At 44.4% G+C, this 27,995-nt stretch overlaps 1 protein-coding gene and 1 pseudogene across 2 annotated transcripts; one reads left to right on the forward strand and one right to left on the reverse strand.

Annotated features, from left to right (window-relative positions):
- On the reverse strand, positions 522-27,995 carry IP6K2 (inositol hexakisphosphate kinase 2). 2 transcript variants are annotated; one of them, XM_021070643.1, is made up of 6 exons: positions 27,852-27,995; positions 8,505-8,832; positions 6,366-6,588; positions 5,101-5,276; positions 1,878-2,053; positions 522-1,297 (listed from the first exon to the last, which is right to left on the reverse strand). In XM_021070643.1, exons 2-6 carry the CDS (start codon positions 8,704-8,706, stop codon positions 797-799), a joined length of 1,278 nt encoding a protein of 425 aa, XP_020926302.1. In that variant the 5' UTR covers positions 8,707-8,832; positions 27,852-27,995; the 3' UTR covers positions 522-796. The 2 variants fall into 2 exon arrangements, with proteins under 2 accessions (XP_020926302.1, XP_003132240.2); XM_003132192.6 differs by having other exon boundaries at positions 8,505-8,835; positions 27,852-27,961.
- Positions 15,082-16,507, forward strand: LOC110256442 (annotated as a pseudogene).

Genomic DNA, 27,995 nt, shown 5'->3' on the forward strand with positions numbered 1-27,995 from the left:
CCAAAAAGACCACACTGCCTGAAACGCTCCCTTACATTAAGTCTCCTGGGACCTTGACCACAGAGCCAATAGCTGCCAACAGGCCAGAGCCTGGTGGCTATCTGAAGCCCCAGTACTGGCTCCAGGATATCTGACAACACAATGTCCAGCTAATTAGCTGCTGCCAGTGGTACAGGACCTGGACCCAAAATCTGGCACAGCTGCTGCCTAACACTGGCTTAAGCTACATGAGGGCATGGGAAGACCTGTGTCAAGAGTCAAGTATAGTTCTCTGCATAAGGGGTGATGGGTTATCAGGCCAGGTCAGACCCGAGGGACCTATTTAAGGTTACATGTGTAGATGCTTGGTTAGGGTACTGAGGACTAAGCTAAGAGGCTTCATGACTTAAGGGTCCATGAGGTGGGGGCACTGGCAAGGAGAATTTTGCCAGGCCAGGGTGAAGGTCACGGCATGTGTGACATTTCTGAGACCTAGGAGGGGGGTTGGCTGCCTATTCTTGGCAAGAACGACAGCAGCAATGTGGACAATTAACAAAAAGATTTGTATTAGAACATTTACACTGAGGGAAGAAAGAGGTATTTGCATCATCAAATATGGAATGTTGAAGAAATAGTTAAAATAAATAAAGATTCCGAGTGCGGTTGGGGCTGGCTCAGGCTGGGACTCACAGAGGCCTCTGCACATCAGCTCCAGGCTGCAGGGGCCACCGCCTGGCCATACTGGCCTCCTCCCCGACGCAGCACAGCTGTGCCTGGGACACAGAGAGTCTCTCAGGTGTTGGCGCAGCCAGCAAGCTCACTCCCCACTTTCCTCACTTATCTCTGTGACAATGTCTATCAGGCTCTGAAGCCCAAAGATATAGCCAGCATCCTGGCCCTCATGTACTACACTGTCCTCGCCATACAGCCTGCAAGTGGTGTGTGCAAAATCAATCATGCGCACGTCCACTGAGCTGGTGCCAACAGGCTTGTAGGCATAGGCACCAGCAGACTCATCAGCTGACTCCTCTGACAGGTCCTCCAAGTCCTCAGCATCCGAGTCCAGGGCCACCTCAGGCCGCTCCTTGCCATCATAGATGACCAGCAGGGAGCTTGAGTAGAAGCGGTAGGATTCTTGTCGCTCCAAGACAGCCTTGAGCTCTGTCAGCTTCCTAAGCACAGGGCCCAGAAGCTCCCGACGCAGGTACCTTCCATTGTGGAAGAACTGGAAAAGTGCCTCCTTGAAGCCCTGCACAGACAGCTTCCGTCCGTGGTACTTGTTCATGAACATGAGCTGCCCACTGCCTGCCTGGTACACCTGTGGGAGGAGAACAGCAGGTCAGGTGCTGACAGTCATCTCAGATCCTTTCACTTGTTAAGTACACCAATGACCCGAGACACTGTCCTTTCTAATCAGCACCCACTCAGGATGCAGCTCTCTGACCTGGTTCTATCACCAGCCCCCTGCTCAGTGTATGGCTTGGTGAAGGGGGCCTAACCCTCTTGCCTTTCTCCCCCTCCTGTCCACAACCTCTGGACTCAGCCAGCCAAGCTAGCCCCAGAGGGGATCATCCAGGCATTCATGCTTTCTTTTCTAACCTGAAAGCGGCAGATTCAGTCAAATCTGGAATCTTTTTTGGGGGTGCTACTCTGTGGCATGTGGAGTTCCCAGGCCAGGGATCAGATCCTAGCTACAGATGAAGCAACACCGATTCCTTCAACCCACTGTGCCAAGCCGGGGATCAAACCTGCATCCTGTGTTGCAGACAGGCTGCTAATCCCACTGCAGCACAGTGGGAACTCCTAGAATCTCTGACCAAAGGAGATTATGCTCAAGTTGGGGAGTGGCAGCTCCTGGATACCCTAGGCAACCCACGCCACGCACCAGCACTCCTCACCTGCATGCCACATACTCGGACACCAATGACCGCAGATGTGCTCTGCTGGCATTTGCGGATCTGGTTAGCTGCCTTCTCCTCTGAAGCATCGTCACCATGCTGGCGTGTACCCATCTTGAGGTCCAAGACACAAGGCACCTCATAACGGGAAGTCAAGTTCTCCAGTAAAATAAATTCTGAGTGGTTAAGGACAAAACTCCTCTAAAGAAAAGGCGTTTGCTCCAGAAGTTCCCACTGTGGCTCAGTGGTAACAAGCCTAACTAGTATCCATGAGGATGCAAGGATGCAGGTTTGATCCCTGGCCTCGATCAGTGGGTTAAGGATCCGGCACTGCTGTGAGCTGTGGTGTAGGTCGCAGATGCGGTTCAGATTCTGCATTGTTGTAGTGTAGACCAGCAGCTGTAGCTCTGATTTGACCCCTAGGCTGGGAACTTCCATATGCAGCTGGTGCGCCAATAAAAAGAAAAAGAAAAAAAAAGAAGAAAAGGTGCTGCTCCATGGGGCCTTGGCACTCCCAGGGGACAATGCCTGCACACAGTGTCCTAGGGACCCTGCTATCTCCCATGCAGGGGAGCAGCTCAGGGCTTGACTAGAAGGCTTTTAAAAGGTACCTTCAGTTCTTCTCAGGGAACTGAACTGAGAACAGCCTGAGAGACACATACACCATTTCCTGAACTCAGCAAATGTGGGACCATGGCTAAAAACTGTCCTAAATTACAAGTAAAACATTAAGTTCAGTAAATCCGTGTTAAAATGTGAACTAGAAATATCAGTATGAACTCATAACAAGTTTTCTCTTTAAAATAAATGTTACTTTCCAGTTGGGGACACTGAAAAGATCTAGAAACAATGACCAAATATATGAGCTCTCTTGGAGCAGGAAATGGTGAACTGACCCAATGCAGGTTGAATATACCCTTGCACGCTAGGTACAAGTGGTTCTTATAAACATGTTTTTCTCCCCCCCCCATTTTTGTCTGCCCCGAGGCATATGGAGTTCCCAGAGCAGGGATGAGACCTGAGCTGAAGTTGAGACCTAAGCTGCAACTGCAGCAACGCTGGATCCTTAACCCAGTGTGCTGGTCCAGGGATCAAACCTGCAACCCAGCATTCCCAAGATGCTGCCAATCCCACTGTGCCACAGTGAAAACTCTGGTTCTTATATTTTTAAGAGGTCAAAAGTATATATAATACTTCATGACACATGAAAACTGAATGAAATTCAAATCTCAGTGACCATAAATAGCTTCACTGGAATACAGCCATGTTCACTCATTTACATTATCATCTATGGCTGCTTTCTTGCTACAATGGTAGAGCTGTGATGCAGTATATGACCTGCAAAGCCTAAACATTTACTATCTGGCCCTTTACTGAAAAAGTGGGCAACCCCTGCCTTAGAGAAATGACTGAATTCACATCTGGAACAGAAAACGTATATGACCCTGTTCCATCTCTTCATACCAGAAAGTAAAACAGCCACCAGACTACTGAGATTGTGTCAAAATGACTCAGGAGCCTATTTTAAAATAGGCTCCCACTCACCAAACACGGGACAATTTAAGCATCAGTAAAGATAACTGCAATAGACTAAAACACTTCAAATGTGTTTAAATTTATGGGTTCATAATAATGCTGAAAAACTCACTAGTCACCTCTGAAGTATGTTAAGAAATGATCTCATTATCCCAAATATCTAGTAAATGAAGAAAAATAAACATTTAACCTGCCTTTCCTATATGAACTGTATCTTAGGATAAATATATAGTTGATGAGAGAAAGTTTCTTTACAGAAGGATTCCAGCTAATGAATGAAAAAGGAAGGACAAAATCAGAAATCACCTAATGAAAAAATGATCTAAGGCATTGATGATACAAAAGATAAAGGCAACTAAATACTGTTCTTCCCCATGGACAGGTACAATACCATCTCAAGGATTCTTGCCCCACTTCCCCAAAACTGAACCTGAATCTGATCAAGCCTGTGGATCAAATTATCAACTTAATGGAAACAGAGGGGAAAGAGTAACATGTAAAAGACACCACAGGATGTAATCAGTAAAATCCAGACGGTGGGAAACTCCAGAAGACCTAGTTTCTTTGACAAGAAAATGTCAAGAAGAAAAAACAGAAAGGGTATATATATACACATATATATTTTTTTGCTTTTGCTTTTTAGGGCCACACTGGCAGCACATGGAGGTTCCCAGGCTAGGGGTTGAATTGGAGCTAAAGCTGCCAGCCTATGCCACAGCCACAGCAACACCAAATCCGAGCCATGTCTGCCACCTACACCATAGCTCACGGCAATGCTGGATCCTTAACCACTGAGTGAGGCCAGGGATCAACCCCACAACCTCATGGTTACTAGTTGGATTCATTTCCACTGTGCCACAATGAGAACTCCCAGAAAGGGTATTTTAAAAGACTTAAACATCTCAACCAAATGCAATATGTGAATCTCATTTGGATCCCCATTCAAATAAATCGTCAATAAAAACATTTATGAGACGTTAGGAAAATAGGGACCAAATTAGATATTTAATACTAAGGAATTACTGTCCACTTTGCAAGGAATAATAACGGTATTGATGTTTTAAAATATCTTTCTTTTAGAGATACATGCTGAGGCATATACAGATGAACTATCTGACACTTGCTTCAGAGAGAATTCAGCTGGAGGCTGCTGGGTAAACAGTCATGACAAGAGACTGACATGAGTGGGTTAACCAATTGCTGGACCTGAGAGACTGGTACTTAGAGATTCAATGCATTATTCTATCTGGAACATCCAGGTTCCCTGACTCTTAAAAAAAGAAAGGACCCTGTGTTTTCTTCATGTGCCAGTCTGGTGACTCAGACTGAAAAGTCAGTCCTACCCCATTCCAGACCCTAGCGGTTAAGCACTATTAGGGGACTTGCGCAGGAGTCGGAAAACATGCACTAGCTTCTTATACTCTAAGCTAAAGCCCCCCAGTGCAAGTTGGTCTCGCCATGAGGTGCCCCTCGCCCCCAGGAACCCATCAAAGCCCCTTCCCCACCACCTGCACCCTGAGACCAGCCCTCAGCCCTTGAAGAAAGTGCTATTTGCCCATGGTTACCATATAGGGTGCCCTGGCACAACCATGACTAAACAATCCAATTTCTTTCTCCAAGCTCCATGGGTCTCCTCACTTGCCCTCCCCTCTCCCAAAGGCAGAGACGCCCTGTGAACAAAGGATACTGTACTGGTTTCGATGTTTTGCATTCTCCTTCATTCTCTGTAACTGTTGCTGGTGACACTTCATGCTCCAAGGGTTGTAGTGTTTAAGCTGGGAACTTACATTCCCCTTTTTCTCTACACTGTAGTACAAGACTTCAGATTTCTTCAGCCACTCAAGTTCTTCTTCTAATTTATGGCTATAAAGAGACAAGGAGCTGAGAAATCAAGTCTTATCAAAATTCAGAGGCAAAGAGGTATGAAGGAGCTTTCTGGAGTGACAGAACTCTGATACCTTGATGTGGTGGTCATTTCAATGTACACATTAAACACTTCAAATGAATACGTTTTATTTTATGTAGCTTATACCTCAAGACAGGTTGATTAAAAAAAAAAAAAAAAAAAAAAAGTAGGCTTGCTGTTTTCCTACAGTAAGGGAAACTCAGGCTGCAAGAACACCCCGCACTCCCAAGGCAGTCTTTACTGCCCTCTTCTTCTAGACAGTACTACCCCTTGGCTTCTGGTATACTCAGGTTCCCTGACTCAGAATGCTGGAGATGGAGACAATCTGAACTGAAATTCCTTAAGTCAACCTACTTAGGTGCATTTTAAATATGTAATTTATATTTTTACAAGCTCTCCCAAGGTACAGCACTGGGAGGTCTCTGCTTAGGTGGATCCTCAGGATCTAGGGATACCCAACTGACCATTCTGTCTCCCACTATCAGTGAACAACCTGAGGTGAGGGGATGGCTCCTATCTGGGTCACTGCTACATCCCCAAGATGCAACACAGGGCCTGGCACAGGGCAGTTGCAGAAGGACTGACTGACTAAAATTCTTTAACTGCTGCCACTACAGTTGTTTCACCTGAAATGGCATGATCTAACTCAGAGTCAAAAAGAGAAGCTGAGGGAGTTCCCGTTGTGGCACAGGGGAAACAAATCCGACTAGTATCCATGATAATGCGGTTCAAGCCCTGGCCTCGCTCAGCAGGTTCAGGACCAGGCATTGCAGTGAGCTGTGGTATAGGCCACAGATGCAGCTTGGATCCCGAGTTGCTGTGGCTGTGGCATAGGCTGGCAGATTTGAGCCCTAGTCTGGGAATTTCCATATGCTGCAGGTGCGGCCCTGAAAAAAAAAAAAAGAGAGACAAGCTGAGCATGCCATGTGGAAATCGGCCACTGAGTGACAAGGTACTTAGTAAGTCCATTGTGTGAGTCCTTAGCCCCAGGGACTGGGCTGTAAATGAGATCCCTCCCCTCCCAAAGTCCAGAGGTCTACACGTACCTCTTCATCTTCTCCTCTTTCCGGTGCTGCCGAACCCAGTCTTTGGGGGTCTTTTCTGTTTCTAAGACGTGATGTTTTTTGTTTGTCCACCTTAGGAGCTTACTCTTTGGTTCACAGTCTGAATTATCTACACTTTCCACAGCTCCAAGGTCCCCTTTTAATGGATATGCTATTAAGCACAAGTTCCTGTCTTTGTCTTCTTCAAAGCACACAGATACAACACCTGGAAGGAGGTGAGGAACAGAGAGGACGTTTAATTCCACAGGAAGATTGGTTATAAATAACATGATTGTAACATTTGTTTTTTTCTTACCCTGTTCCTTAGTCTCTATGTTGCCAGAGGCCCAAACTCATCTGCAAGCCTAACAAATATCAAAACATCTAGAAAAGATGACACCATACAAGACAAGCGATTAGGGAGCAAACATGGCCAAGAGTCTTCCTCTCTGATGCACTCAACAAGGCAAGAGCCAAAGAATTACAAGACACATTTTTCCATCATTGAAAATGTTTATTAATTTATGTAATTCTTCTAATCCTGAGAAAGATGTAAAAACATTTGCTCTTTATATCTTGTGGGAATTTTTAATGCCCTAAACAGAAACTCCGACGGCCTTGAGGCTTGCTTTAAAGCAGAGCCTGAACACAGATTTGCCTGAGGAATAAGAAGCATCCAAGGGTAAGGGAAGACTGGGCAAGCAAAACAAAATAAAGGAGCAAACAAAACAAACCACACAGCACAAAAGAGACCCTAGCAAAGGCTTCTTGTAGTGCCCCCACATGGTGGGCACCCCCAAGCCTTTTGTCCTTCTCAAATATATTGCTTTATTGGTCTTTGCAGTCTCATGTAACAAAAGAACAAAATGAACACAAGGCAAATAGGGTTGGGCTGGGAGCACAGATGCGCAGCGGCCTTGAAAGCAGCTCTCCCCGAGTCTCTAGAACCTGCCATGTGTAATTAGACAGTCTTTGAGGAGGGGGCTGTCAGGTGGGAGCATTTCAGCAGGTGCCGACGAGTGCCTTACAAGCGACTGGCTGAACACTTTTCTTCCCAGGCCTCTCTGGCCTGGGATCACTCAATTTGCTCAGTCCTTGCTGCCCGCCCGCTCGCTTGCTGCAGGGGAATGCGTGCTCAAAGAGACGACACTTCTGAGGTGGTACCCGGCTCTGGGCGCAGAGGAGCGGGGGTGGGGAATTCAGGGGACCACAATTTCCTGTGGCCATGGGGAAAGAACCAGGGGAAAAATGGGGACAGGGGCGGCCAGCTAACAAGGGGCCTTTGGCTTTGTCCTGGAAAAAACAACAGAGAAGGACCAAGTGAGGGCCCCCAACTCCCCCACCCCCATCACAACACACATGCATGTTCAGAGTACAGAGAGAGGCACCCAGTACATTCTGTCTTCAACGAGCATGTTTCAACAGTCCCAGAAGAACCCAAGTTGTTCAAGAGTCTTTTGTATAACCAGGCAATGTAACTTTAAAATTAATTTCCTTAACGGATTCTTCCTTTATTTACACAGGATCCCCCCTCCCCAAGAAAGACCGCACCATGCTGGTGGTTGTGGATGTCCCTCTCCAAAATGTACTATAAAAAGGAAGAACGAGTCACCATATGTGAATCAAAGGGATTGCTGTAATATAGTAGTTTTGGGGACATTCTGTAATAGCAAAGGGCTTCAGCTAATCAGCACAAGCCTCCCACTCCTGCATTCCATCTGACTCAACCCTGCTTCCAGCCTACCTAATCACCAAGGCTTCTGGTTTCCTGGAGGACAAAAAGCAGGCAGCAAGTATTCTGGGTAAAATCCTCCCAAAGTCTTCCCCGGCTGTTCCCTCATGGGGGACTATGGGTTACCTTGATCAAGAGACACCTGAGCATAAAACAGAACTACACTTCCACCAAAAATAAACTCAAAACAAATCCACAAAACAAAGCAATTTCAAGCTTACCAGGGCTTGAAAACTGAGGGTGTGAGGTGGTGGACGAGGGCCAAGAGGAGGAGGAGGGAAAACACAGAGTGAGTGGGAGGGGTGAGGGCTCCGAGGATGGCTGCCCGGCTGCCCGGGGCCTTTCTTGGCGGAGATACCTTGCATGTCATCGCCAGGCGCTGGCAACCCCTATGGCAGCTGGGGGCTCACCTTTGTATTGGGGAGTGAATTTGCGCATCTCCGCTGGGAGGGTCTCGTAGAACTGGTGCTCCCTCGGGACCAGGGGCTTGCACAGGGTCGTCTCATTGAAGCGGAGCACGCATGAGTGCCCCCCAACCTGGTGGACAAAGGGCTCCAGCAGGATGCCCTTGGCACGGGGCTCCACGTCCATGGCCCTGAAAGCTGGGCTCATCCTCCAGATGCGGGCGGCAGAGAGAAGGGGGAGGTGGCGGGGTCCAGTGGCCAATGCGTCCTCGGTCTGTCCTCTGTCCCTGCTTCTGTCTGGCCTCAACTCCTTAGTTGTGTGGGGCAGGACACTCTGCTGGAAGCAAATAGAGACAAGGGAGTTGGAAGCGACCTGGGAAACGCCTTGGAGGCACTAGTCCTCCTCCTCCAGCAGAGAGACAAAAACAGCCTAAGCTCACACGCGGTCACGCCCACACCGGCCCCGCCTCCTCCCGCAGAAACAAACAGCCAGTGGTGGGGTGGGGCAGGGCGGGTCTGGATGCTGAATGCAAACAGGCAGGGACTGGCTCTTCGGACCCCTAAACAGTCCCAATCACTCCACCTGGCCTTAGGCGTTACCTAGAAACTAACATTATTGTTATCGGCTTCACGACAAGGTATTATCACAATTTCAAACCTAATATTAGGATTAAATCTTCCCACTTTCAGATAAAAATTCCCAGTAATTGATGCCCAGGTCTCTCCATTTTATATAAATATATGTTAATAGACTTTTTTTATTTTTTTAAATTATTATTATTTTTTGTCTTTTTGCCATTTTTTCGGCCGCTCCCGCGGCATATGGAGGTGCCCAGGCTAGGGGTCAAATGGGAGCTGTAGCTGCCGGCCTACACCAGAGCCACAGCAACGCGGGATCCGAGCCGCGTCTGCAACCTACACCACAGCTCACGGCAACGCGGGATCCTTAACCCACTGAGCAAGGTCAGGGATCGAACCCACAACCTCATGGTTCCTAGTCGGATTCGTTAACCACTGCGCCAGGACGGGAACCCCAGACTTTATTTTTTTAGAGCAGTTTTAGGTTCATAGCAAAACTGAGAAAATACAGATTTCCCATAAAACCATCTTCTCCACACATGCATAGCCTCCTCCATTAACAATATCCTCTGTCAGAGTGGTACACTTGTTATATATCATGAGAATCTATACTCATATAGCATCATAGTTTACATTAGGGTTCACTCCTGGTCATTAATTTTGTTTTTATAAAATGACCTGAAAGGGAAAACCTGCTTATGCACCATCTAGTCAGATTTATTCCCCCAGGGTGTCCATGCACACTGCCCTGCTCAAGGCCAAAGATAAGCCCTATTAACCTTATTTAGCAGTGGGGATTGGGCCTAGCTTTAATGATTAACGTTTGTATCTAAAAACAACCAATCAAGGCTGGCTAACTCCTTTTAAAAAGATACATAGTGTTCTAGGTCACCACTAGACCATTTTTTCAGTTCTATCCCAATCTCCAAAAGCTAGGACACACCTTTAAACCAAAGCTGCACTCTTGGGGCACTCAGGGTCTCATCCACTGAGGCCCAGGGCCTTAGACCTCACCTCAAATCCCTAAGCACACTGGATCTCAGCAAAGCATACCTGTATGCGTCTATGAATCATTTCAAGGTATGTCAAGCTGTTCTGTTCTCTGTCTATAATTTAGTACAGACTACACATTCACTACTAGCACTACTAAAAGGGCTTGGGTTACAGTTTAGTATCGGTACAGGTTTTTACTAAGCACTCTGATTCCAATTACTCCCAACTGAGACGGTGGTGGTGGTGAGAAAGGACTGGCTGGAGATGTGCCCACTGGTCTCTAAGATGGGTGAAGCGCCTAGTCTGTGCTGGGCTCACTACAGGAACTTAATTCATTTGCCCTCAGGATACTTTCTATGAGGCCAGGCACTACTCTCTCTGTAGGAAAACAATGAAGCTCATTCTGAGAGCTAAGGAACCTTATCCAGGGCTAGGGACAATAAACCATAGTTCCCAAATGGAATTTCAAACTACTGGATATCTCCACATGGCTGCCTCTGGAGCCCAGGGTCTATGGCACATCTGCCTTGGTATAGCACTCAAATGTACATGACACATTTAGCTTGTCCTGTGACAGTGCTTTCGCTGTATATTTATATTTTCTATTTATAAAACAGCCTCTTTTTAAAAGTTTAGTCTCTTCCTTTCAGAAATAACTGATGGTGGGCCCCCACTGGACTCGAAGATTAGGAATAAATAAGCTTTTGTACATGCAAGGGGCAGAAAACCAAAGGCTCTGATTTCTCATCTGGCACTACCTTCTCATCAAAGAAGCCCTTGGGAGGGCATGTGCTGAGAAGAGTCCCAAGACACAAAACAGGCAATCAGCTCGAAGGATGAGTGAGTACCTTCCAGCCACTCCAGAAGGTGGAGCTCTGAGATGCTAGGCCATACAGGCCCTTTAGGTTTATATAAACATCCATTCATACAAGTTTTTCATTAGTGAAAAAGACCTCTTGAGCAAGAGCAACACCAAAAGAGAGCTACTAACTGCTGATCGGACTACGAGTACCTAAGCAAGAACCAGGTACCACTGTTATTAAACTGTGAAAGCAGACTCTCCTTGTGGGCCAGGCTTTAGAAACATAATTCAAATGTTTCATAAACATGTAAAACTGGGAGTTCCCATTGTGGTACAGCGGAAATGAATCCGACTAGTACCATGAGGTTTCGGGTTCAATCCCTGGCCTCGCTCAGTGGGTTAAGCATCTGGTGATGCTGTGAGCTGTGGTGTAGGTCGCAGATGCAGCCTGGATTCTATGTTGCTGCGGCTGTGGTGTAGGCTGGTGGCCGTAGCTCCAATTCAACCCCTAGCCTGGGAATTTTCATATGCCGCAGGTATGGCCCTAAAAGGCAAAATAAACAAACAAACAAAAAAACATGCAAAACTGCTTTTATTACCAGAGCAATGCTAACACCAATGGAGATCCTTTTCCAACTCTGTTCAAGATTCCTTAAATGTATTCAATTAAGTAGAAAAAAAAAAATTCTCTCTCCAGTTCTCTCTCATACCCATTCCTCACCTCTAGTGAAAAATCCAAAAGAAAAACTGGTTCTTCACGCCACCTCTCTAGAGTATGTATGGTTCATGGGTATGGCTGGAGGCTGAAAGGACCAGTAAGGGTCTCCATCTCCTTCTCCATCTCCTTCTCTTTGTGTTCATTAGCTGCTGGGTATAACGTGGCACCTTGCCACCCTCCCCCAAGCACCGATCTCTGGCAGTCCACGGAACACTGCTCCCCAGAGAAGAATCTTAGCTAGAGAGACAAAGAAAAAAAATGCCCTTTCTCGCCTGTGCCAAGTCTCATGAGAGAGGAAACTCCTAAATGTGAGGCAGAATTAGGGAGAAAAGTGATTACCCTGTAGTGAGGTGGAGCCAGATTCTGGTCCCAGTTCTGCCATTTAATTGGTTGGAGGAACACGCCAAGTCCCTAGCTCCATCTGGGTTCTAGTTTTCTGGTCTATAAAATGGAGAGGAGAAACCTGGGGTAGATCTCTACTCTGGATGGTATAATCAAATTAGTAAGTGGTAACCAGCAGTTTGTTTTAATCAAATAGGAAAAAACATTAAAAACCGCTGCTCTGCACATAATATGTTAAATCCTGTTTTGTGATTTTTAAATTTCAATTATATTCAACCTTTCAACATGAACATAAATATGGCTTCACTATACTTTTTTTCTCACATCTAGGGCTGCAGACAAGGGAAACAGAACTTTTGTTCTAGGGTCCCTTAGAGGCCCTATCCCTGTGGGAAAATGAAGTATCAATTTTTCAAGGATTACACAACAGATCAGGTTCTTCTCTAGCAGCCTCAGCCTCCTCAGAGGAAAGAAAAATGCCCAAAGCATGTGTTCCATTTCACTGCTACTCTTTCTCTGTTCCACAAATGGTCTGAGCAACTGGCTCTCTTAAAGGTTTTTAAACATCTGACGTCCAAGACCTAGTTTCCCAGATTATTAATTACTGAGAGGTCCATGTGAGGTATGGACCCTGAACCTACGGAGAAAGGAAATAACCATAAAATACTGGCTTCAGATTTAGCATCTATTTTAGTTTCACACATTGCCTCACATTTGTCATTGAAACTATCAACAGGTAGGGAACACAGAACATGATTCAATCTAGCCTAGGACATAGATTTTCCCCCACAGCCCATCTCTTCAAATTTATCCTTAATTAGTTTAAGGATCTGCTAGTAACAATGCCTTAACAGTCTGAACTTTTAAAATGTTGCAAATAAAACAACTATGACTCATGAAAACCCCTGGGTCCTTAGCTCACACATCTAGAATTTAGTTAATGAGGCTATAAACAAGATCTGCTGAGGCCACTTACTCTACCTCTAGAAAAGCCCCAGGGTTGGGCAATCACTGGAGATGGTGTGAAGCACACTAGTGTGATGGTGTAAAAACAATCTTCACCACCTGCACCTCCTCTTCATGAGCTCCAGAGCCACTGCCCACATCTGCGCACCTCTATACACAACCCATAACTATATCACCAGGGTCAGTCACTGGAATTCTCAAACATCACTGGTAGGAATGCAAAAAAGTATAGCCATCTTGGAAAACAGTTTGGTAGTCTCTTATTAAGGTAAACATATACTTATTATATGACCCAGCAATCCTATTCATAGGCATTTATCTAAGAGAAATGAAAATGAATGTCCACATAAAGACTAGTATAAGAATGTTCACAGTAGCACTATTCACAATAGCCAAAAGGTCGTAAAAAACCAAATGTCCACTAAATGGATGAATGAATAAACAAACTGTGGTTTATCCATATTATTGAATATATGCAACAACAAAAAGATTAATCACAAAAGTATTATGTTAACTAAAAAAGCCTGTGTACTGTATACTATATGGTTCCATTTATATGACATTCCAAAAAAAGCAAAACTGTAATAGCAGAGGAGTTCCCATTGTGGCTTACTGGATAACGAACCCAACTAGTATCCATGAGAACTCGGGTTCGATCCCTGGCCTTGCGGAGTGGGTTAAGGATATGGTGTTGCCATGAGCTGTGGTGTAGGTTGCAGACTCAGCTCCCATCCCACATTGTTGTGGCCGTGGTGTAGGCTGGCAGCTGCAGCTTTGATTCCATCCCTAGTCTGGGAACTTGCATATGCTTCAGGTGCAGCCCCAAAAAGACCAAAAAAAAAAAAAAAAAAAAAAGGCAAAACCAAAAAACCGTAATAACAGAAAGTAGATACGCAGTTGTTGCCAGGAGGCAGAGATAGGGGAATAGGACTGATTGCAAAGAGGCCCAAGAGAACTTTCAGGGGTAATGAAAATGTTCTATGCTGTGACTGGAACAGTGAATATGTGACTACATAAATGGGTCAAAACATCAAACTGGAGACTTAAAACCAATGAATCTTATTGTATATAAATTATATATCAATGAAGGAATTGGATTTTTCCTTATATATTTTTTAATTTACAAAATTTTCATACTAAGCAATACTATTTTAATAATCAGAAAAGACTGCAATTAAAAGACCATATTAGCTGTTAAATAGTTTCTACATGCAAAGGCACTGGCTGAAATTTACCTTCCTATCCAATCTTTTTGTTTTGTTTTTTAGGGCAGCACCCATGGCATATGGAGGTCCCCAGTTTTGGGGTCCAATCGGAGCTACAGCTGCCGGCCTACACCACAGCAAAGCAGGATCTGAGCCTCGTCAGCAACCTACACCACAGCTCACAGCAACGCCAGATCCTCAACCCACTGAGTGAGGCGACCTCATGGTTCCCAGTCAGATTCACTTCCGCTGTACCACGACAGGAACTTCATACGTTCCCATCCATTCTAACTGGGCGCATTTGCTTTCATTGAGCATCTCATGCCTAGCAAGATAAGCCTGGGTTGTGATCTTGGCCAAAAAAAGTGCTTCCTCTTTTCTGTGAAGATACTCCCTGATGGTAGAGACTTTCAGGGACAGCCATATTTTCCCTCATAAATCCATGACACCCACTGCTAATCCTAAAGCCATCTGTTCATTTTGAAAGTCTTTTTTTTTTTTTTTTGGCTGAGCCTGCAGCATATAGAAGTTTCTGTGCCAGGGATCAAACCTGTGACACTATAGTGACAACACTGGATCCTTAACCTGCTGCACCACAAGAGAACTCCTTGAAAGCCTAATTTTTACTGGGATCTATTTTTTATGGCTAAACCTGAGGCATATGGAAATTCTCAGGCCAGGGAATTGAACCCAGTAGCAATGCTTGCTGGATCCCTTAACCCACTGCACAGGGCCAGGAATTGAACCTGCACCTCTGCAACAACTGTAGCTGCTGTAGTGATATATATATACACACACATATATATACACACACACACACACACACACACATATATATATATATATATATATTTTTGGTCTTTATAGGGCTGCATCCACGGCATATGGAGGTTCCCAGTCTCGGAATCCAATTGGAGCTACAGCTGCCGGCCTACACCACAGCCACAGCAACGCCAGATCCCAGCCACATCTACCACCTACACCTCAGCTCATGGCAACACTGGATCCTTAATCCACTGAGCGAGGCCAAGGATCAAACCTGTGGCCTCTTGGTTACTAGTCAAATTTGTTTCCGCTGAGACAACGGGAACTCCCTGTCCTATTTATTGTGTTTCCTCCACCTTGCCCCTAAGAGAAACAAAGTTCATAGTCAAAGATTTTTGACTGCTCTGTTTAATCTGCTGAATCTCAGAGTCCAGAGGCACGCCAGCACAGAGTAAGTTCTCCATAGGATATGCTTAAAATCACTACTACATCATGAATACCTGCTACACAAAGATCAACAGAAAACTCAAAAGGCACCTGAAGCTTTTTTTTTCCAGTTATTGCTGTGCCAGGCACCATGAGCAGCAAAGTCTCCCCTGATACCCTCTGCATGGGAACGAACAAAAGTGCAGAAGTTTTTGGAGATGGTGGAGCTTCAGATCAGCCTGAAGAACTATGACCCTCAAAAGGACAAACTCTTCTCAGGCACAGTCAGGCTTAACTGCCTGCGCCTAGTTCTCCATGTATGTTTCGGAAGACCAGCAGCACTGTGATGAGGCCAAGGCTGTGGATATCCTGCACATGGACATCGAGGCGCTGAAGAAACTCAACAAGAATAAGAAACTGGTCAAGAAGCTGGCCAAGAAGTATGATGTCTTTTTGGATTCAGACTCTCTAATAAAGCAGATTCAACGAATCCTGGGCCCAGTCCTGAATAAGCCTAGCAAGTTCCCTTCTTTGCTGACCCACAATGAGAATGTGTGGCCGAAGTTGATTAAGTCCATGATCAAGTTCCAGGTGAAGAAGATGCTGTGTCTGCCAGTGGCTGCTGGCCACATGAAGATGACAGATGATGAGCCTGTGTACAACATCCATTTAGCTGTTGACTTGCTGGTGTCATTGCTGAAGAAAAATTGGCAGAACATCTGGGCTTTTTATATTAAGAGCACCATGGGCAAGCCCCAGTGCCTGTACTAAGGCTCAGCTTAATAAACCATCTGCCACCATTAAAAAAAAAAAAGCACCTGCAATTACCCAAACCTGAACTAGCCACACAGGAGTACAATCATTAAAAAGAGGCACGCCACACACTTTACAGAATTCATTCTGAGCATTTATAATCTTCTACCTTATTAAGTCTGCATTAACTGGGGAGCATAAATGAAGGACCCTGCACCTGAACACTCACCTGGGACCTGCTGGTGCGGAAACATTTCATAGAAAAAAAGCCTCTTAATGTAATGACAACAAACCTTTTGGAAAATTCTCTATTAAGATCCTATCATAGTTCAAAACAAATATACTAATTAGCATTCAAAAATTCAGTATTAGGAGTTCCCGTCATGGCACAGTGGAAGTGAATCCAACTAGGAACCATGAGGTTACAGGTTCAATCTCTGGCCTCACTCAGCAGGTTAATGATCAGCATTGCCATGAGCTATGGCGTAGGTTGTAGACGCAGCTTGGATCTGGCGTTGCTGTGGCTGTGGCTATGGCTGGCAGCAACAGCTCCAATTGGACCCCTAGCCTAGGAACCTCCATATGCCATGAGTGCGGCTCTAAAAAGAAAAAAAAAAAAATTCTGTATTAGTATTGAGCTCACATCCCAAAGACCCAGAGTTTCAGGCTTTTATCACTGAAAGGTAATTATTTCCATCTTTATAACACTGCTGTCATAGAACAAAGCAGGCAATATGCTGCCCAGAAATGCAGGGAAAAAAGTATTGTAGTATTGATTTTTGAAATACATAACTTTTTCAATCCAAACATTCACTGTCTTAACTAATTGTTTTTTCTTCTTCTTTTTTTTTTTTTACCAAGCCTACAGCATGTGGAAATTCCCAGGCCAGGGACCTAGTAATTCTCATAATTGTAAATTCTTTTTTTTTCCAGCTGCATCTGCAGCATATGCAAGTTCCAGGGCCAGGGATCTAATTCGAGCCGCAGCTGCAATTTATACCACAGTTGCTGCAATGACAGATCCTTAACCCACTGCTCGGGGCCAGGGATTGAACCCATGCCACTGCAAAGAAAAAGATGGATCCTCAACCTGCCGTGCCACAGCAGAAACTCCCATAATTGTAAATTCTTTTGTTTAAAGGTGATACTTACAATCCTATGTTTATATAAATGAACTATATATATTTATACTACATTACATAAGCTTCAGAAAAGTTGGATCTTCCCAAACTTACTGGTAAAACTGTTACTACCCTCTCTTCAGCTTTCTTTCTTTTTTTTTGCTTTTTAGTGCCAAGCCCACCACATATGGAAGTTCCCAGGCTAGGGGTCTAATTGGAGCTGTAGCTGCCGGCCTACACCACAGCCACAACAATTCGGGATCCAAGCTGTGTCTGCGACCTACGCCACAACTCACCGCAACATCGGATCCTTAACTCACTGAGCAAGGCCAGGGATTGAACCCACAACCTCATGGTTCTAGCCGGATTTGTTAACCACTGAGCCACGACAGGAACTCCTAATGCCTTTTCTTGAAGGTTTTAAATTCATCCACACACAAACAAAAACACAGATCCAACTCACACTGCATGCTCAGAACTGCTCTCCAACTGAATAGTTGGAGACCCTGGGAGACCAACTATATATAAACAAGTAAGGACAATAACCCCAGTCCTATCCCTGAAGTATGTATAAGATGCTGAAAGGAGGAAGTAACCAACTCAACCTTCAGTGATAATGGGATACAATGCCAGATACAAGAGTTACTATTTACTGAGCACTTAATTTGTTCTATAGCTCCTTAACTCCTATAACTCCTTCTGGAGCAGCTACTAGGATCACTTCCCCCACAGATGGGTGGACCATATCACCTAGGCCTCATCATGGAAAACAAAAGGCACTTAGAGATGAAAGACTCACTGCTAACAAGGCTGAAAGAGTCACCCCATGCCCTAACAGGTGATGGCTCCACCAAAGAAAGCAGCAGGTCCAGAGAGACAAGACAAAGCGTTGTACTGACTTGACACAAATGCCTGGGGTTCAATATCAGGTGTTCATTTTCCCTCTCATTAACATTTTATTCTAGTTTTAACAAAAGAGAAACTACCAGTTTAAGTGGAACTGTTTCCAGTGCAGATCCTTCTACCAATGCTGAGGAACAATAAAACAGTAGATTCTGTTTCAAAAATCTGGACAAGTTTATTCATAAGGGAAATAGCAGCCTCTCAGAGGCGTATCTGTAGAACTATCAGCAAGATCACACTGCCCCATCTCTTTGCTTGTCAGACCAGATTTCTGGAATGAAAGGATAGAGGGCCCCAAGACAGTGAGGGGGACAAGGAGAAGGAACTTTCAGCCAATCTAGAAATATGTTCACCAATTACACTGCTTGAATTACAGAGTTTTAGCAGTTTTGAAAAGCTTTTTCTAGGAGTTCTCTTGTGGCACGGTGATTTAAGGATCTGGCCTAGTCACTGCAGCAGCTTGGGTCACGGCTGTGGCACAGGTTTGACCACTGGCCCAGGAATTTCTGCATGCCACAAGCACAGCCAAAACAAAAAACAAAAAATAAGTTTTTTCCAGATAAAACTGTGGCATCACTCCTTCAAGAAAATCTAAATTATTCATTTGGATTCTAAGGTGACACATTTCCTCTTTATCAGAATATCACATTTATTTATAAATACATAAATGTAGTCCACACACATATGAAGAATTACCAGTCCTCCTTAAAAGCCTGTTACCTCTCTTCAAGGGCAAGTCTCCATCTCTATAGTCTCCTCCTCCATGATGCAGACTACAACTCCCACCACCTTGTAGGAAACATACACAAAAGGAACATGCAGAAATGACCCCTGAAGACCATGGCTAAAATTGCTAAGGTCTATCTATTTAGGACTTTCCTACCTTGAGTCACGGTTCTCTCATACGTCAATAGGTAACAGACCATTAGCTTTAGGCAAGATTACATGCTGCCTGCCTGTGGTTGATGTTTACCCCTGCTCATTTCTCAATCAGTTCCCAAACCAGATGACACATGAACTCATCTGAAACAGTGCCAAAAATGATTCAGTCCTCAGGGGTGGCCACAGAACCCACGCAGCCCCAACCCACCCAGGCCAGCACAATGAGAAACCAACCTGTGCCCTGCAATGCACCAGATCCTGTGCCCAGAAAGCACAATTTCCTCTGGGTCCTCACAACACCTCACTCAGGTAAATATTCCCCTCAAGGGTCTGCAAAGCATCCCAGGCTCGTAGCACCAATATGGCAGCTTTTAGCCCAACTACTCTAAGTACAGTCAGCATTCCTCCATGACCAGCCAGGTAAAGAATGAGATACAGGAGTGAGAAAATTCCTGACACTATACAGGTCACAGAACTATGTCCTAACACATAACCCTTCACCAGTCATCCACCATGAGTCCTGAGATTTCTTTCCAAAATAAGGCACAGCAAAATACAAAAAATTTCTTTGGGAAAATCAAGTCCAAATGTACCAACAGTTCTGAAGCAGACCCACTGACCCCTTTGGAAACAAAACAAAAAACCCTGAGAAAGACTGGAGAAAATATCCATAAACAACAACAAAGAATGAACCCAAGGTGCACCTTAGCATGATGTGGGGCATAGTCGGGGCCAAGAAACTCTTGCTGATTAAGTCAAAGTCTTCAGCCTCCAATCTCCCACTCAGAAAATGGCAAAATGGTAAAGCACTATAGCCTTCCTGATCACAAGGCAACTACCTTCGGATTATAGCATCACAAGTGACACTAGGACAAGCTGGGCGGCACTGACTTGCTTCCTCTCTCCATCCCCAGGGTGTAACAAAGTGCAAGGTGTCCTTTAAAACATGCCAGGGTGAGAAGACTTATAGGAAGACCGATGGGCCAGTGGGGAGGAGGGCTACATTGGGGATGAGGGATACAGAACTTCTTTGGAGATGAATTACATGGTATGTGAACTATAGCTCAATAAAGGTGTTATTAAAAACAACACAGGCGTTCCCGTCATGGCGCAGTGGAAACAAATCTGACTAGGAACCATGAGGTTATTGGTTTGATCCCTGGCCTCACTCAGTGGGTTAAGGATCCGGCATTGCTGTGAGCTGTGGTGTAGGTTGCAGATATGGCTTGGATCTGATGTTGCTATGGCTGTGGTATAGGCCAACAGCTGTAGCTCCAATTGGACCCCTAGCCTGGGAACCTCCATGTGCCATAGGTACGGCCCTAAAAAGAAAAAAGAAAAAACCATCGACACAGTAAAAGGGGTGTACTGCAGAGGTCAAAACCAGCTTGAGATAAAGGTTCCAACAAGAACATCTCTAACACTGAAAGGTAAGGATGAATATTCAAGAGGCAAGCACCTTCAAACATGGCTATAGGATGGCAAAGATGCACAGAAGCAGAGTTTTCTGGTGGTCTAGCGGCTAAAGTATCTGGTATTGTCACTGCTGTGGTGCGGGTTCGATCTCTGGCCTAGGAAATTCCAAATGCCACAGGTCCAGTCAACAATAAAAACATAAAAGAACTACAAGAAGCTCAACTTTCAAGTATATCTCTGTAAGCTTATACACTTGAATTTTATCAAAAAAATTCTTCTGGAGTTCCTGTTGTGGCACAGTGGAAACGAATCCAACTAGGAACCATGAGGTTGTGGGTTTGATCCCTGGCCTCGCTCAGTGGGTTAAGGATCTGGCATTGTCATGAGCTGTGGTGTACATTGCAGATGCGGCTTGGATCTGGTGTTGCTGTGGCTGTAGCCAGCAGGTACAGCTCCGATTCAACCCCTAGCCTGGGAACCTCCATATGCTGCAGGTGCGGCCCTAAAAAGGACAAAAGCCAAACAAAACAATATAAAACAAAAAAAAAAAACTCTAAAATTTCCTCCCTTACAACCCATATGAAGAATAGTATAGAAGGTCCTTAAAAAACTAAATATAGAACTACTATATGGTCCAGCAATCACATTCATGGGCATATATCCAGAGAAAATCCTAATTTGAAAAGATACATGCATCCCAATGTTCAGTGCAGCACTATTTACAATAGCCAACACATGGAAACAACCTAAATGTCCACTGACAGAGGAACAGATAAAGAAGATGTGGTGCATATATACAAAAAAAGAAAGAAATAATGCCATCTGGAGCAACATGGATGGACCTAAAGATTCTCATACTAAGACAGAGAAAGACAAATATCATATCACTTATATGTGGAATCTAATTTTAAAAAATGATACAAATGAACTTACTTACAAAACAGAAAAAGACTCACAGATTTTGAAATCAAACTTACCAAAGGAGAAACATGCAGAGGAGGGATAAATTAGTAGTTTGGGATTAACACATACATACTACTAAATATAAAATAGGTAACTAACATGGAACTACTGCATAGCCAGAAAATTCTGCTCAACATTCTGTAAACTCTACGTGGGAAAGGAATCTGAAAAAGAATAGATATATGTATATGTACAACTGATTCACTTTGCTGTATTTCTGAAACTAACACAGCACTGTAAATCAACTATTATTCAATAATTTTTTTTAAAAAAGATATACTTAAATAAATTAAATAAAATATCTCTGACAAACTGGGGCCTGCCTTATATTTAGGTATTAATGGTGTTTTACCTACTCTCAGTGCCTGTCTTCATCTGTAAACCAGGCGTGGTAGTTTTATGGAGGTGCCATGAGGTGGGAACAAGATTAAAAATCTAGACTACTGCCTGGCTTACATGCAAATCACTTCTCAAATGTGTGCTGTCCTTTGTCCCAGCTCCTACAAAAAGGCCAATGGAAGATGGAGGTCAGAAGGTAGACTTGACAGTATAAGAGGATAAGAGTGTATTACGTTTGCATTTGTGTAAAGGGGATGAAGAAAGGGAGTTTCCATGACAGGTACAGGAATGGAGTGCCAAGGGATATTCTGTTTAGCTCTTAAAGAAGAGATTTTTAAATTGGTTACAAGTGTGATAAAATGACCATTATTAGTTTGGGGTCTCTTCATCCTGCAGATTTTCTTCAATGCATTTTTCTATTCTTTACACAAAAAGGATCAGGCTATTTGTGTTGTTTTGCCTTTTTTCCCCCAATATAATCAGCTTTATTTTTCTCACCTACCTTTTAAAAAATAGTGATAGAATGCACACAATGTAAAATTTACAATTTTAACTATTTTATCTTTTTTCTTTTTTGGTTGTACCTGTGACATATGGAAGGTCTCAGGCCAGGGATGGAATCGAACTGGAGCTGTGACCTATCCTTAACCCACCGTGCAGGGCTGCGGATCAAATTGCGCCTCTAGAGACAAGCCAGATCAATAACCCACTGCATCACAGCAGGAACTCTGCATTTTATTTATTTATTTATTTTTGTCTTTCTTGTCATTTCTAGGACCGCTCCCGTAGCATATGGCGGTTCCCAGGCTAGGGGTTGAATCAGAGCTGTAGCCGCCGGCCTACGCCAGAGCCACAGCAACACAAGATCCGAGCCGTGTCTGCAATCTACACCACAGCTCACAGCAACTCCGGATTCTTACCCCACTGAGCAAGGCCAGGGATCAAATCCGCAACCTCATGGTTCCTAGTTGGATTCATTAGCCACTGCGCCACGACGGGAACTCCAGGAACTCTGCATTTTAATTATTTTGGGGTGTACAGTTCTGTGGCATTAAGTACATTCAGAATGTTATGCAATAATTGCCACTATCAATCTCCAGAACTTTATCATAATCTCAAAATGAAACCCTATACACATTAATGACTTCCCACTCTCCCTACCCCCAAAACCCTGGTAACTACCATTCAACTTTCTGGCTCTATAAATTTGAGTACTCTAGTTTCTCATCTAAGTAAAATTATTCAGTATTTGTCCTGTGTTTTGCCATTCCCCACCCCCAAATTATACGTCTTAGACATCTTTCCACTTCTGTCTATATATGATTCCTTTTATTTTTATTTATTTATTTATTTATTTTTTTGTCTTTTGTCTTTTTGTTGTTGTCGTTGTTGCTATTTCTTGGGCTGCTCCCGCGGCATATGGAGGTTCCCAAGCTATGGGTCGAATCGGAGCTGTAGCTGCCGGCCTACGCCAGAGCCACAGCAACGCGGGATCCGAGCCACGTCTGCAACCTACACCACAGCTCACGGCAACGCCGGATCGTTAACCCACTGAGCAAGGGCAGGGATGGAACCCACAACCTCATGGTTCTTAGTCGGATTCGTTAACCACTGCGCCACGACGGGAACTCCTATATATGATTCCTTTTAAAAAGCTGCAGGAGTTCCCATTGTGGCTCAGTGGAAGCGAATCTAACATCCAAGAGGACACAGGTTCGATCCCTGGCCTTGCTCAGTGGGTTAAAGATCCAGCGTTGCTGTGAGCTGTAGTATAGGTTCCAGACATGGCTCAGATCCCACACTACTGTGGCTGTGGTGTAGGCCAGCAGCTGCAGCTCTGATTCAATCCCTAGCCTGGGAACCTCCATATGCTGCGAGTGTGGCCCTAAAAAGACAAAAATCAAAAAAAAAAAAAAAAAAAAAAAAAAATAACCAGGCAGAAACAAGGAAAAACCTGGTTTCAGAGAGGACCAGCAGAGGTCACTACTGCAGTGACATGGGTACAGGGATAGTGGAGCAGGAACCAGCATTTACTAGGACCCTTCTCTGTCTGCAAAGGAAGAGATACAATTCCTATAAATATTAGAAACACATATTTTTGTAAAAGGGAGTTCATTCAAGAGAAGAAAAATGTTTAAACTTTTAAAGAAAAACTGTGAATGCCTTAGAGCTCTATCAAGCTTCTCTGTTTCATTATCATACCATAGAAATGTTTCTGGTAACTTTTAAAAAAGTTACAAAGCTTATGAATTTAATATTTGGTTATTTGAAGATTAAAGATTCAAAATTAAAGATGAAAGAGGAGATGGCAACACTGCCCTCACAGTTCCTGGGAGTTTTCTGGAGAAAGGAGATGACATCAGGAATACCTTCCCTGGCTCTCCCAAACAGAGCGGCAAACCCTGGAAGGCAATCAGGATGACCAAGCTGACCTCTCCAACATCTCCCCGCCTGGGCTTCCTTCTCTTGAGTCTCTCCACCTTCATCCCCAGGGCAAGAGTGTGGGAAAAAGTCCTGAAAGCCCTCATATTCTGGGGCCACTAAGACATCAGGACTACTGTCTCCAGGCACCTGTCTCACCTGGAATGACCTCTTTAATATCACCTCCCCGATTCAACGGCACAGTTGGCAGGGTACAAGGTCTCCCGTCTTCTTCACTGCACCACAGGGACTGCCACCCTGTCCAGTCCACTCAGGAGATTAAGGATGGAGGGGGTAAGATACAGAAGCAGGACTTGGTAGATGTCAAGGTGTAGCACACTGCCCTTCACCCTGGACAGGGCAACTGACCCCCTGGAGAATGTGAGATAACTGTGGGCCTCTCTCCTGAAAATGTACCCTCACCGAACTCTGCATACAATTTGTGGAGCTGGCAACCATGGACCCTATCTTCAGAATCCTTGATACAAGGAATTGTATTAGAGAGGTGAGTCAGATACTAAGCTTTCACAAGTCAGAACGAGGATGCGGAAACAACTGAGAAGATAGTGAGTTGAGCTGCAGACACTTAAATATAAGGGATGGTCAAGCAATCAAGAAGAAATGTACAACAGATCATTGGAAGCAGTGGGAATAAAGTTTGAGTGAACCTGAAACAAAATTTGGGAACTACTTACAAAGGGAAGACAGAAGGTACCCCAAGAGTAATGTGCAAAGAAAAGAGAGCACTGGGTCAAGGCCTCCATAACTGTGAACAGCCTGTGAGCAGAGGGTGCAAGTTCAGTTTGAGACAAGGAGGTCTGTAAGGGGACAAGGAGGTCTGTAAGGGGACAAGGAGCAAAACATCGACATCCTCTTGGAGGACAAGAATCTCCTCCCCGTTCCACATGGAAAATCAGGACCACACAACCCAGAGGCAGGAGTCTTGCACTGTGTAGCCCTACAGGTCCCTGAGAGCCCTCAGAGTTCATGTCTGGGGCTCATTTTTGAATAAGCCTTGGCAGTTCTGTTATAACTTTCTCACTGCAAAGAAATACAGGTGTGACCCCTTCAGACCTAGCAACCAGAGTCAAAAGGTCTCAAGCACAGGGTGTGATCAGCAAAACCCAACATAGGGGAACCCTTATAGGATAAATGAAAGCTGCTTCAACAGATAAATTACAAAACAGGGTGAGCATATATAAACTTGAGACAAAAAAGATATTGTAATCAGATGCAATGTGACTTTATTTGGATCCCAACTGAACAAACTAACTATTAAAAAAATAAGACAATCAGGGACATCAGACTATGACTGAGTATGTGAAAAAAAAATTTAGGAATTGTAATTGTTTTTTAGTCAGAATAATGGTGTTGTAGAAACCGTGGGTAGTTCCTTACCTTAGAAGTACACAATGAGAGACATATGGATCAAATACATTTTGTGTATGCGCTTCCTAAAAACTTCAGCCTTTTTTTTTAAAAGGGGAAGGGAGGAAGGCAGACTGTAAATGAAACAAGATTGGCTAGGAGCTGGTAACTGTAGAAGCTGGTGATGGATGGATGGATGGATGGATGGCTGACAGACCCAAACCAACTATACATCATCATCTTAGGAGTCTCTTAGAAGACATTTTTCTTCAAATTTCTAGGTAAAGGCTAAACTCAATTTTGGGAAAAAGGACCCTACCTTGCTACCAGAATATACTGTAAAACACTAGTGCTACTTGTTACTTTCTTTTTTTTTTGGTCTTTTTAGGGCCATACCCACGGCATATGGAGGTTCCCAAGCTAGGGGTCTAATTAGAGCTGTAGCTGCCGGCCACAGCCATAGCCACAGCAATTTAGGATCCGAGCCTCAACTGTGACCTACACCCCAGCTCAAAGTCGACATTGCATCCTTAAACTACCGAGTAAGGCCAGGGATCGAACCCACATCTTCATGGATACTAGTTGAGTTGGTTACCATTGAGCCACAACAAGAACTCCTACTTGGTTACTTTTATTACTTAGCATGCAAACAGGCAAAAATAGAATTAATTAAAAAAAAAAAGCTTTAAAAATGTAATTGCATGAAAGCAATCATCTCCTATACAAAAATGTGTTCTATTTGTTTAAGGTGATTATCCCACTAGGCAAAATAACTTCACTTAAAAGAAAAGTTCTTCCCAGTGCATCCTCTTTATGAGCCAAACAATGGACAATTTTCACCTCAACAAGCTGGCCTCAGGGAGGCTCAGTCTCATCCCTGTTGCCTAGATACCAGTGACATCTCCCATGCTTAGAGAAGGCTCTGGCACCCCTTGCACCCCTCTGCAAGGAAGACTGGCTAAGGTTCATCGGTCAGCAGTGGTGCTTTCCTCACACATTCCACTGCTCAGACAGATATGGGGCTGGTTTACCACGCACTTGTCTGTCACCTGTGAAGTAGAAATCTATTATGTCTGCTAAACTGGTCTTTAAATTATATCAACTCTAGTCCTGGTTTTCATTCACCTGATTTCTAACAATTCCTGTTAATTCCACTCTAAAGTCACAAAGCAGGTAAACCAACTACAGCAACAGTTAACCCTTCAACTGACTTTTTTCCTCCAGAAAAAGTTACTAAGCAATCAACTGGCCTATTATGTCAATCCGATAAAAGTACTTATTTTGCTCAGTTTTAATTCTGGTGGTGGTTAAAGTTAAAACAATAATAACCCCACCCTGAAACTTCTCTTTAAATACTTAACACCTGGTTGCAGAATGCAATTACACAAACTCCACTGCAGCGACCTTTGTAAATAAGCATCTTAGTTCACTTAAAACGTTACCCTGCTAAAAATGCAAATACTTCAAAAGTTTTAGTACTTTTCCTTAAAACTATTCTTTCAGATGATTTTATCTTATTCTTGCTCCGTGCACATTTTGCTACCAAAATGTTTTATTCCAAGCAGTGTTTAGTTCTATTTCCTCTGGTATTTAAGAGCACTAGATTTTACTGGTTTCTACATTTTCCTTCCACAACATTTGGACTAATTTTCCTGCAATTTAGCTCTAATACATGAAACTGAATAAAAGCCCAAAATGAAACAAATCATTGGGATGCAAGATAAAAAGCAGTCTGTAATCCAATGTGAAAGAAATGAAAGCTCCACCCATAGCGAAGCTTATCTCTATAAAGACGACGTCCTCGGATCCATTTTAGGACTTTGGGGGATAAGAAGGTTAGGTGTGCAGATTTCCCCACGAGACACCCACTGACAAATCGAACTGGCATTCAATACCCAAAATGGCTGCACTTCTGCCGGCTGCAGGTAACCGTACCTGAGGTACTGAGCTGAATTCTATGCCAAAGACTCAAGGAGGCTCCCCTCAATAACCCGGGAGTCGTGGACACCAAAGTCCTGGGGAGGCACTGTAATGATCCAGATCTTGCCCTCCAGCAAAGGCTGCAGACTTCAATGACCGGGAGAGATCCTGCACCTCCCAAATATCTGGGAGACCCCCCAATGACCAGGGATGAGTCTGCCCTTCAAAACCAGGGGAGATATTCTCTCTCCAGTAACGTGAAGAAATAATGCCTCACTCAAATGACCCAGGGAAATCTGGTCCCAAAAGGACCCTGAGATCTCTCGCCCCCCCAAATCATGTAAGAACCCCTCTCAAATAAGCCGAGGACACCCCTAACGACCAACGACCTCGCTTCCCAACGGCCCAGAGAAAACCCCCTCCAAAACCCCCGGGGCGGCAGAGCCACAGGCCCGGCAAAGCGGACGTTACCTGCCGCCTCAGCCCGGTCCAGCGACGCTTCCGTCCTATTGTTTCTCTCCCACCAAGATGGCTGCCGTCGCGCCGAGCCCCGCCCCCCGGGCCTCACTCCCGGAGCCCCTCACTATTGGCTCGCACCAAGAGCCCAGCTCGCGG

The sequence above is a fragment of the Sus scrofa genome, chromosome 13 (assembly GCF_000003025.6).
Source record: "Sus scrofa isolate TJ Tabasco breed Duroc chromosome 13, Sscrofa11.1, whole genome shotgun sequence".
Classification (NCBI taxonomy): Eukaryota; Metazoa; Chordata; class Mammalia; order Artiodactyla; family Suidae; genus Sus; species Sus scrofa.

What these genes read in the sequence shown, in the direction of transcription:
- IP6K2 (XM_021070643.1), bottom strand. Translation starts at nt 8,706, where the DNA reads ATGAGCCCAGCTTTCAGGGCCATGGACGTGGAGCCCCGTGCCAAGGGC. An exon ending in ATTCACTCCCCAATACAAAG is followed by an intron (nt 6,589 to 8,504) that starts GTGAGCCCCCAG and finishes ACCTCCTTCCAG; the next exon opens with GTGTTGTATCTGTGTGCTTT. An exon ending in TCCGAGTATGTGGCATGCAG is followed by an intron (nt 1,298 to 1,877) that starts GTGAGGAGTGCT and finishes CTCCTCCCACAG; the next exon opens with GTGTACCAGGCAGGCAGTGG.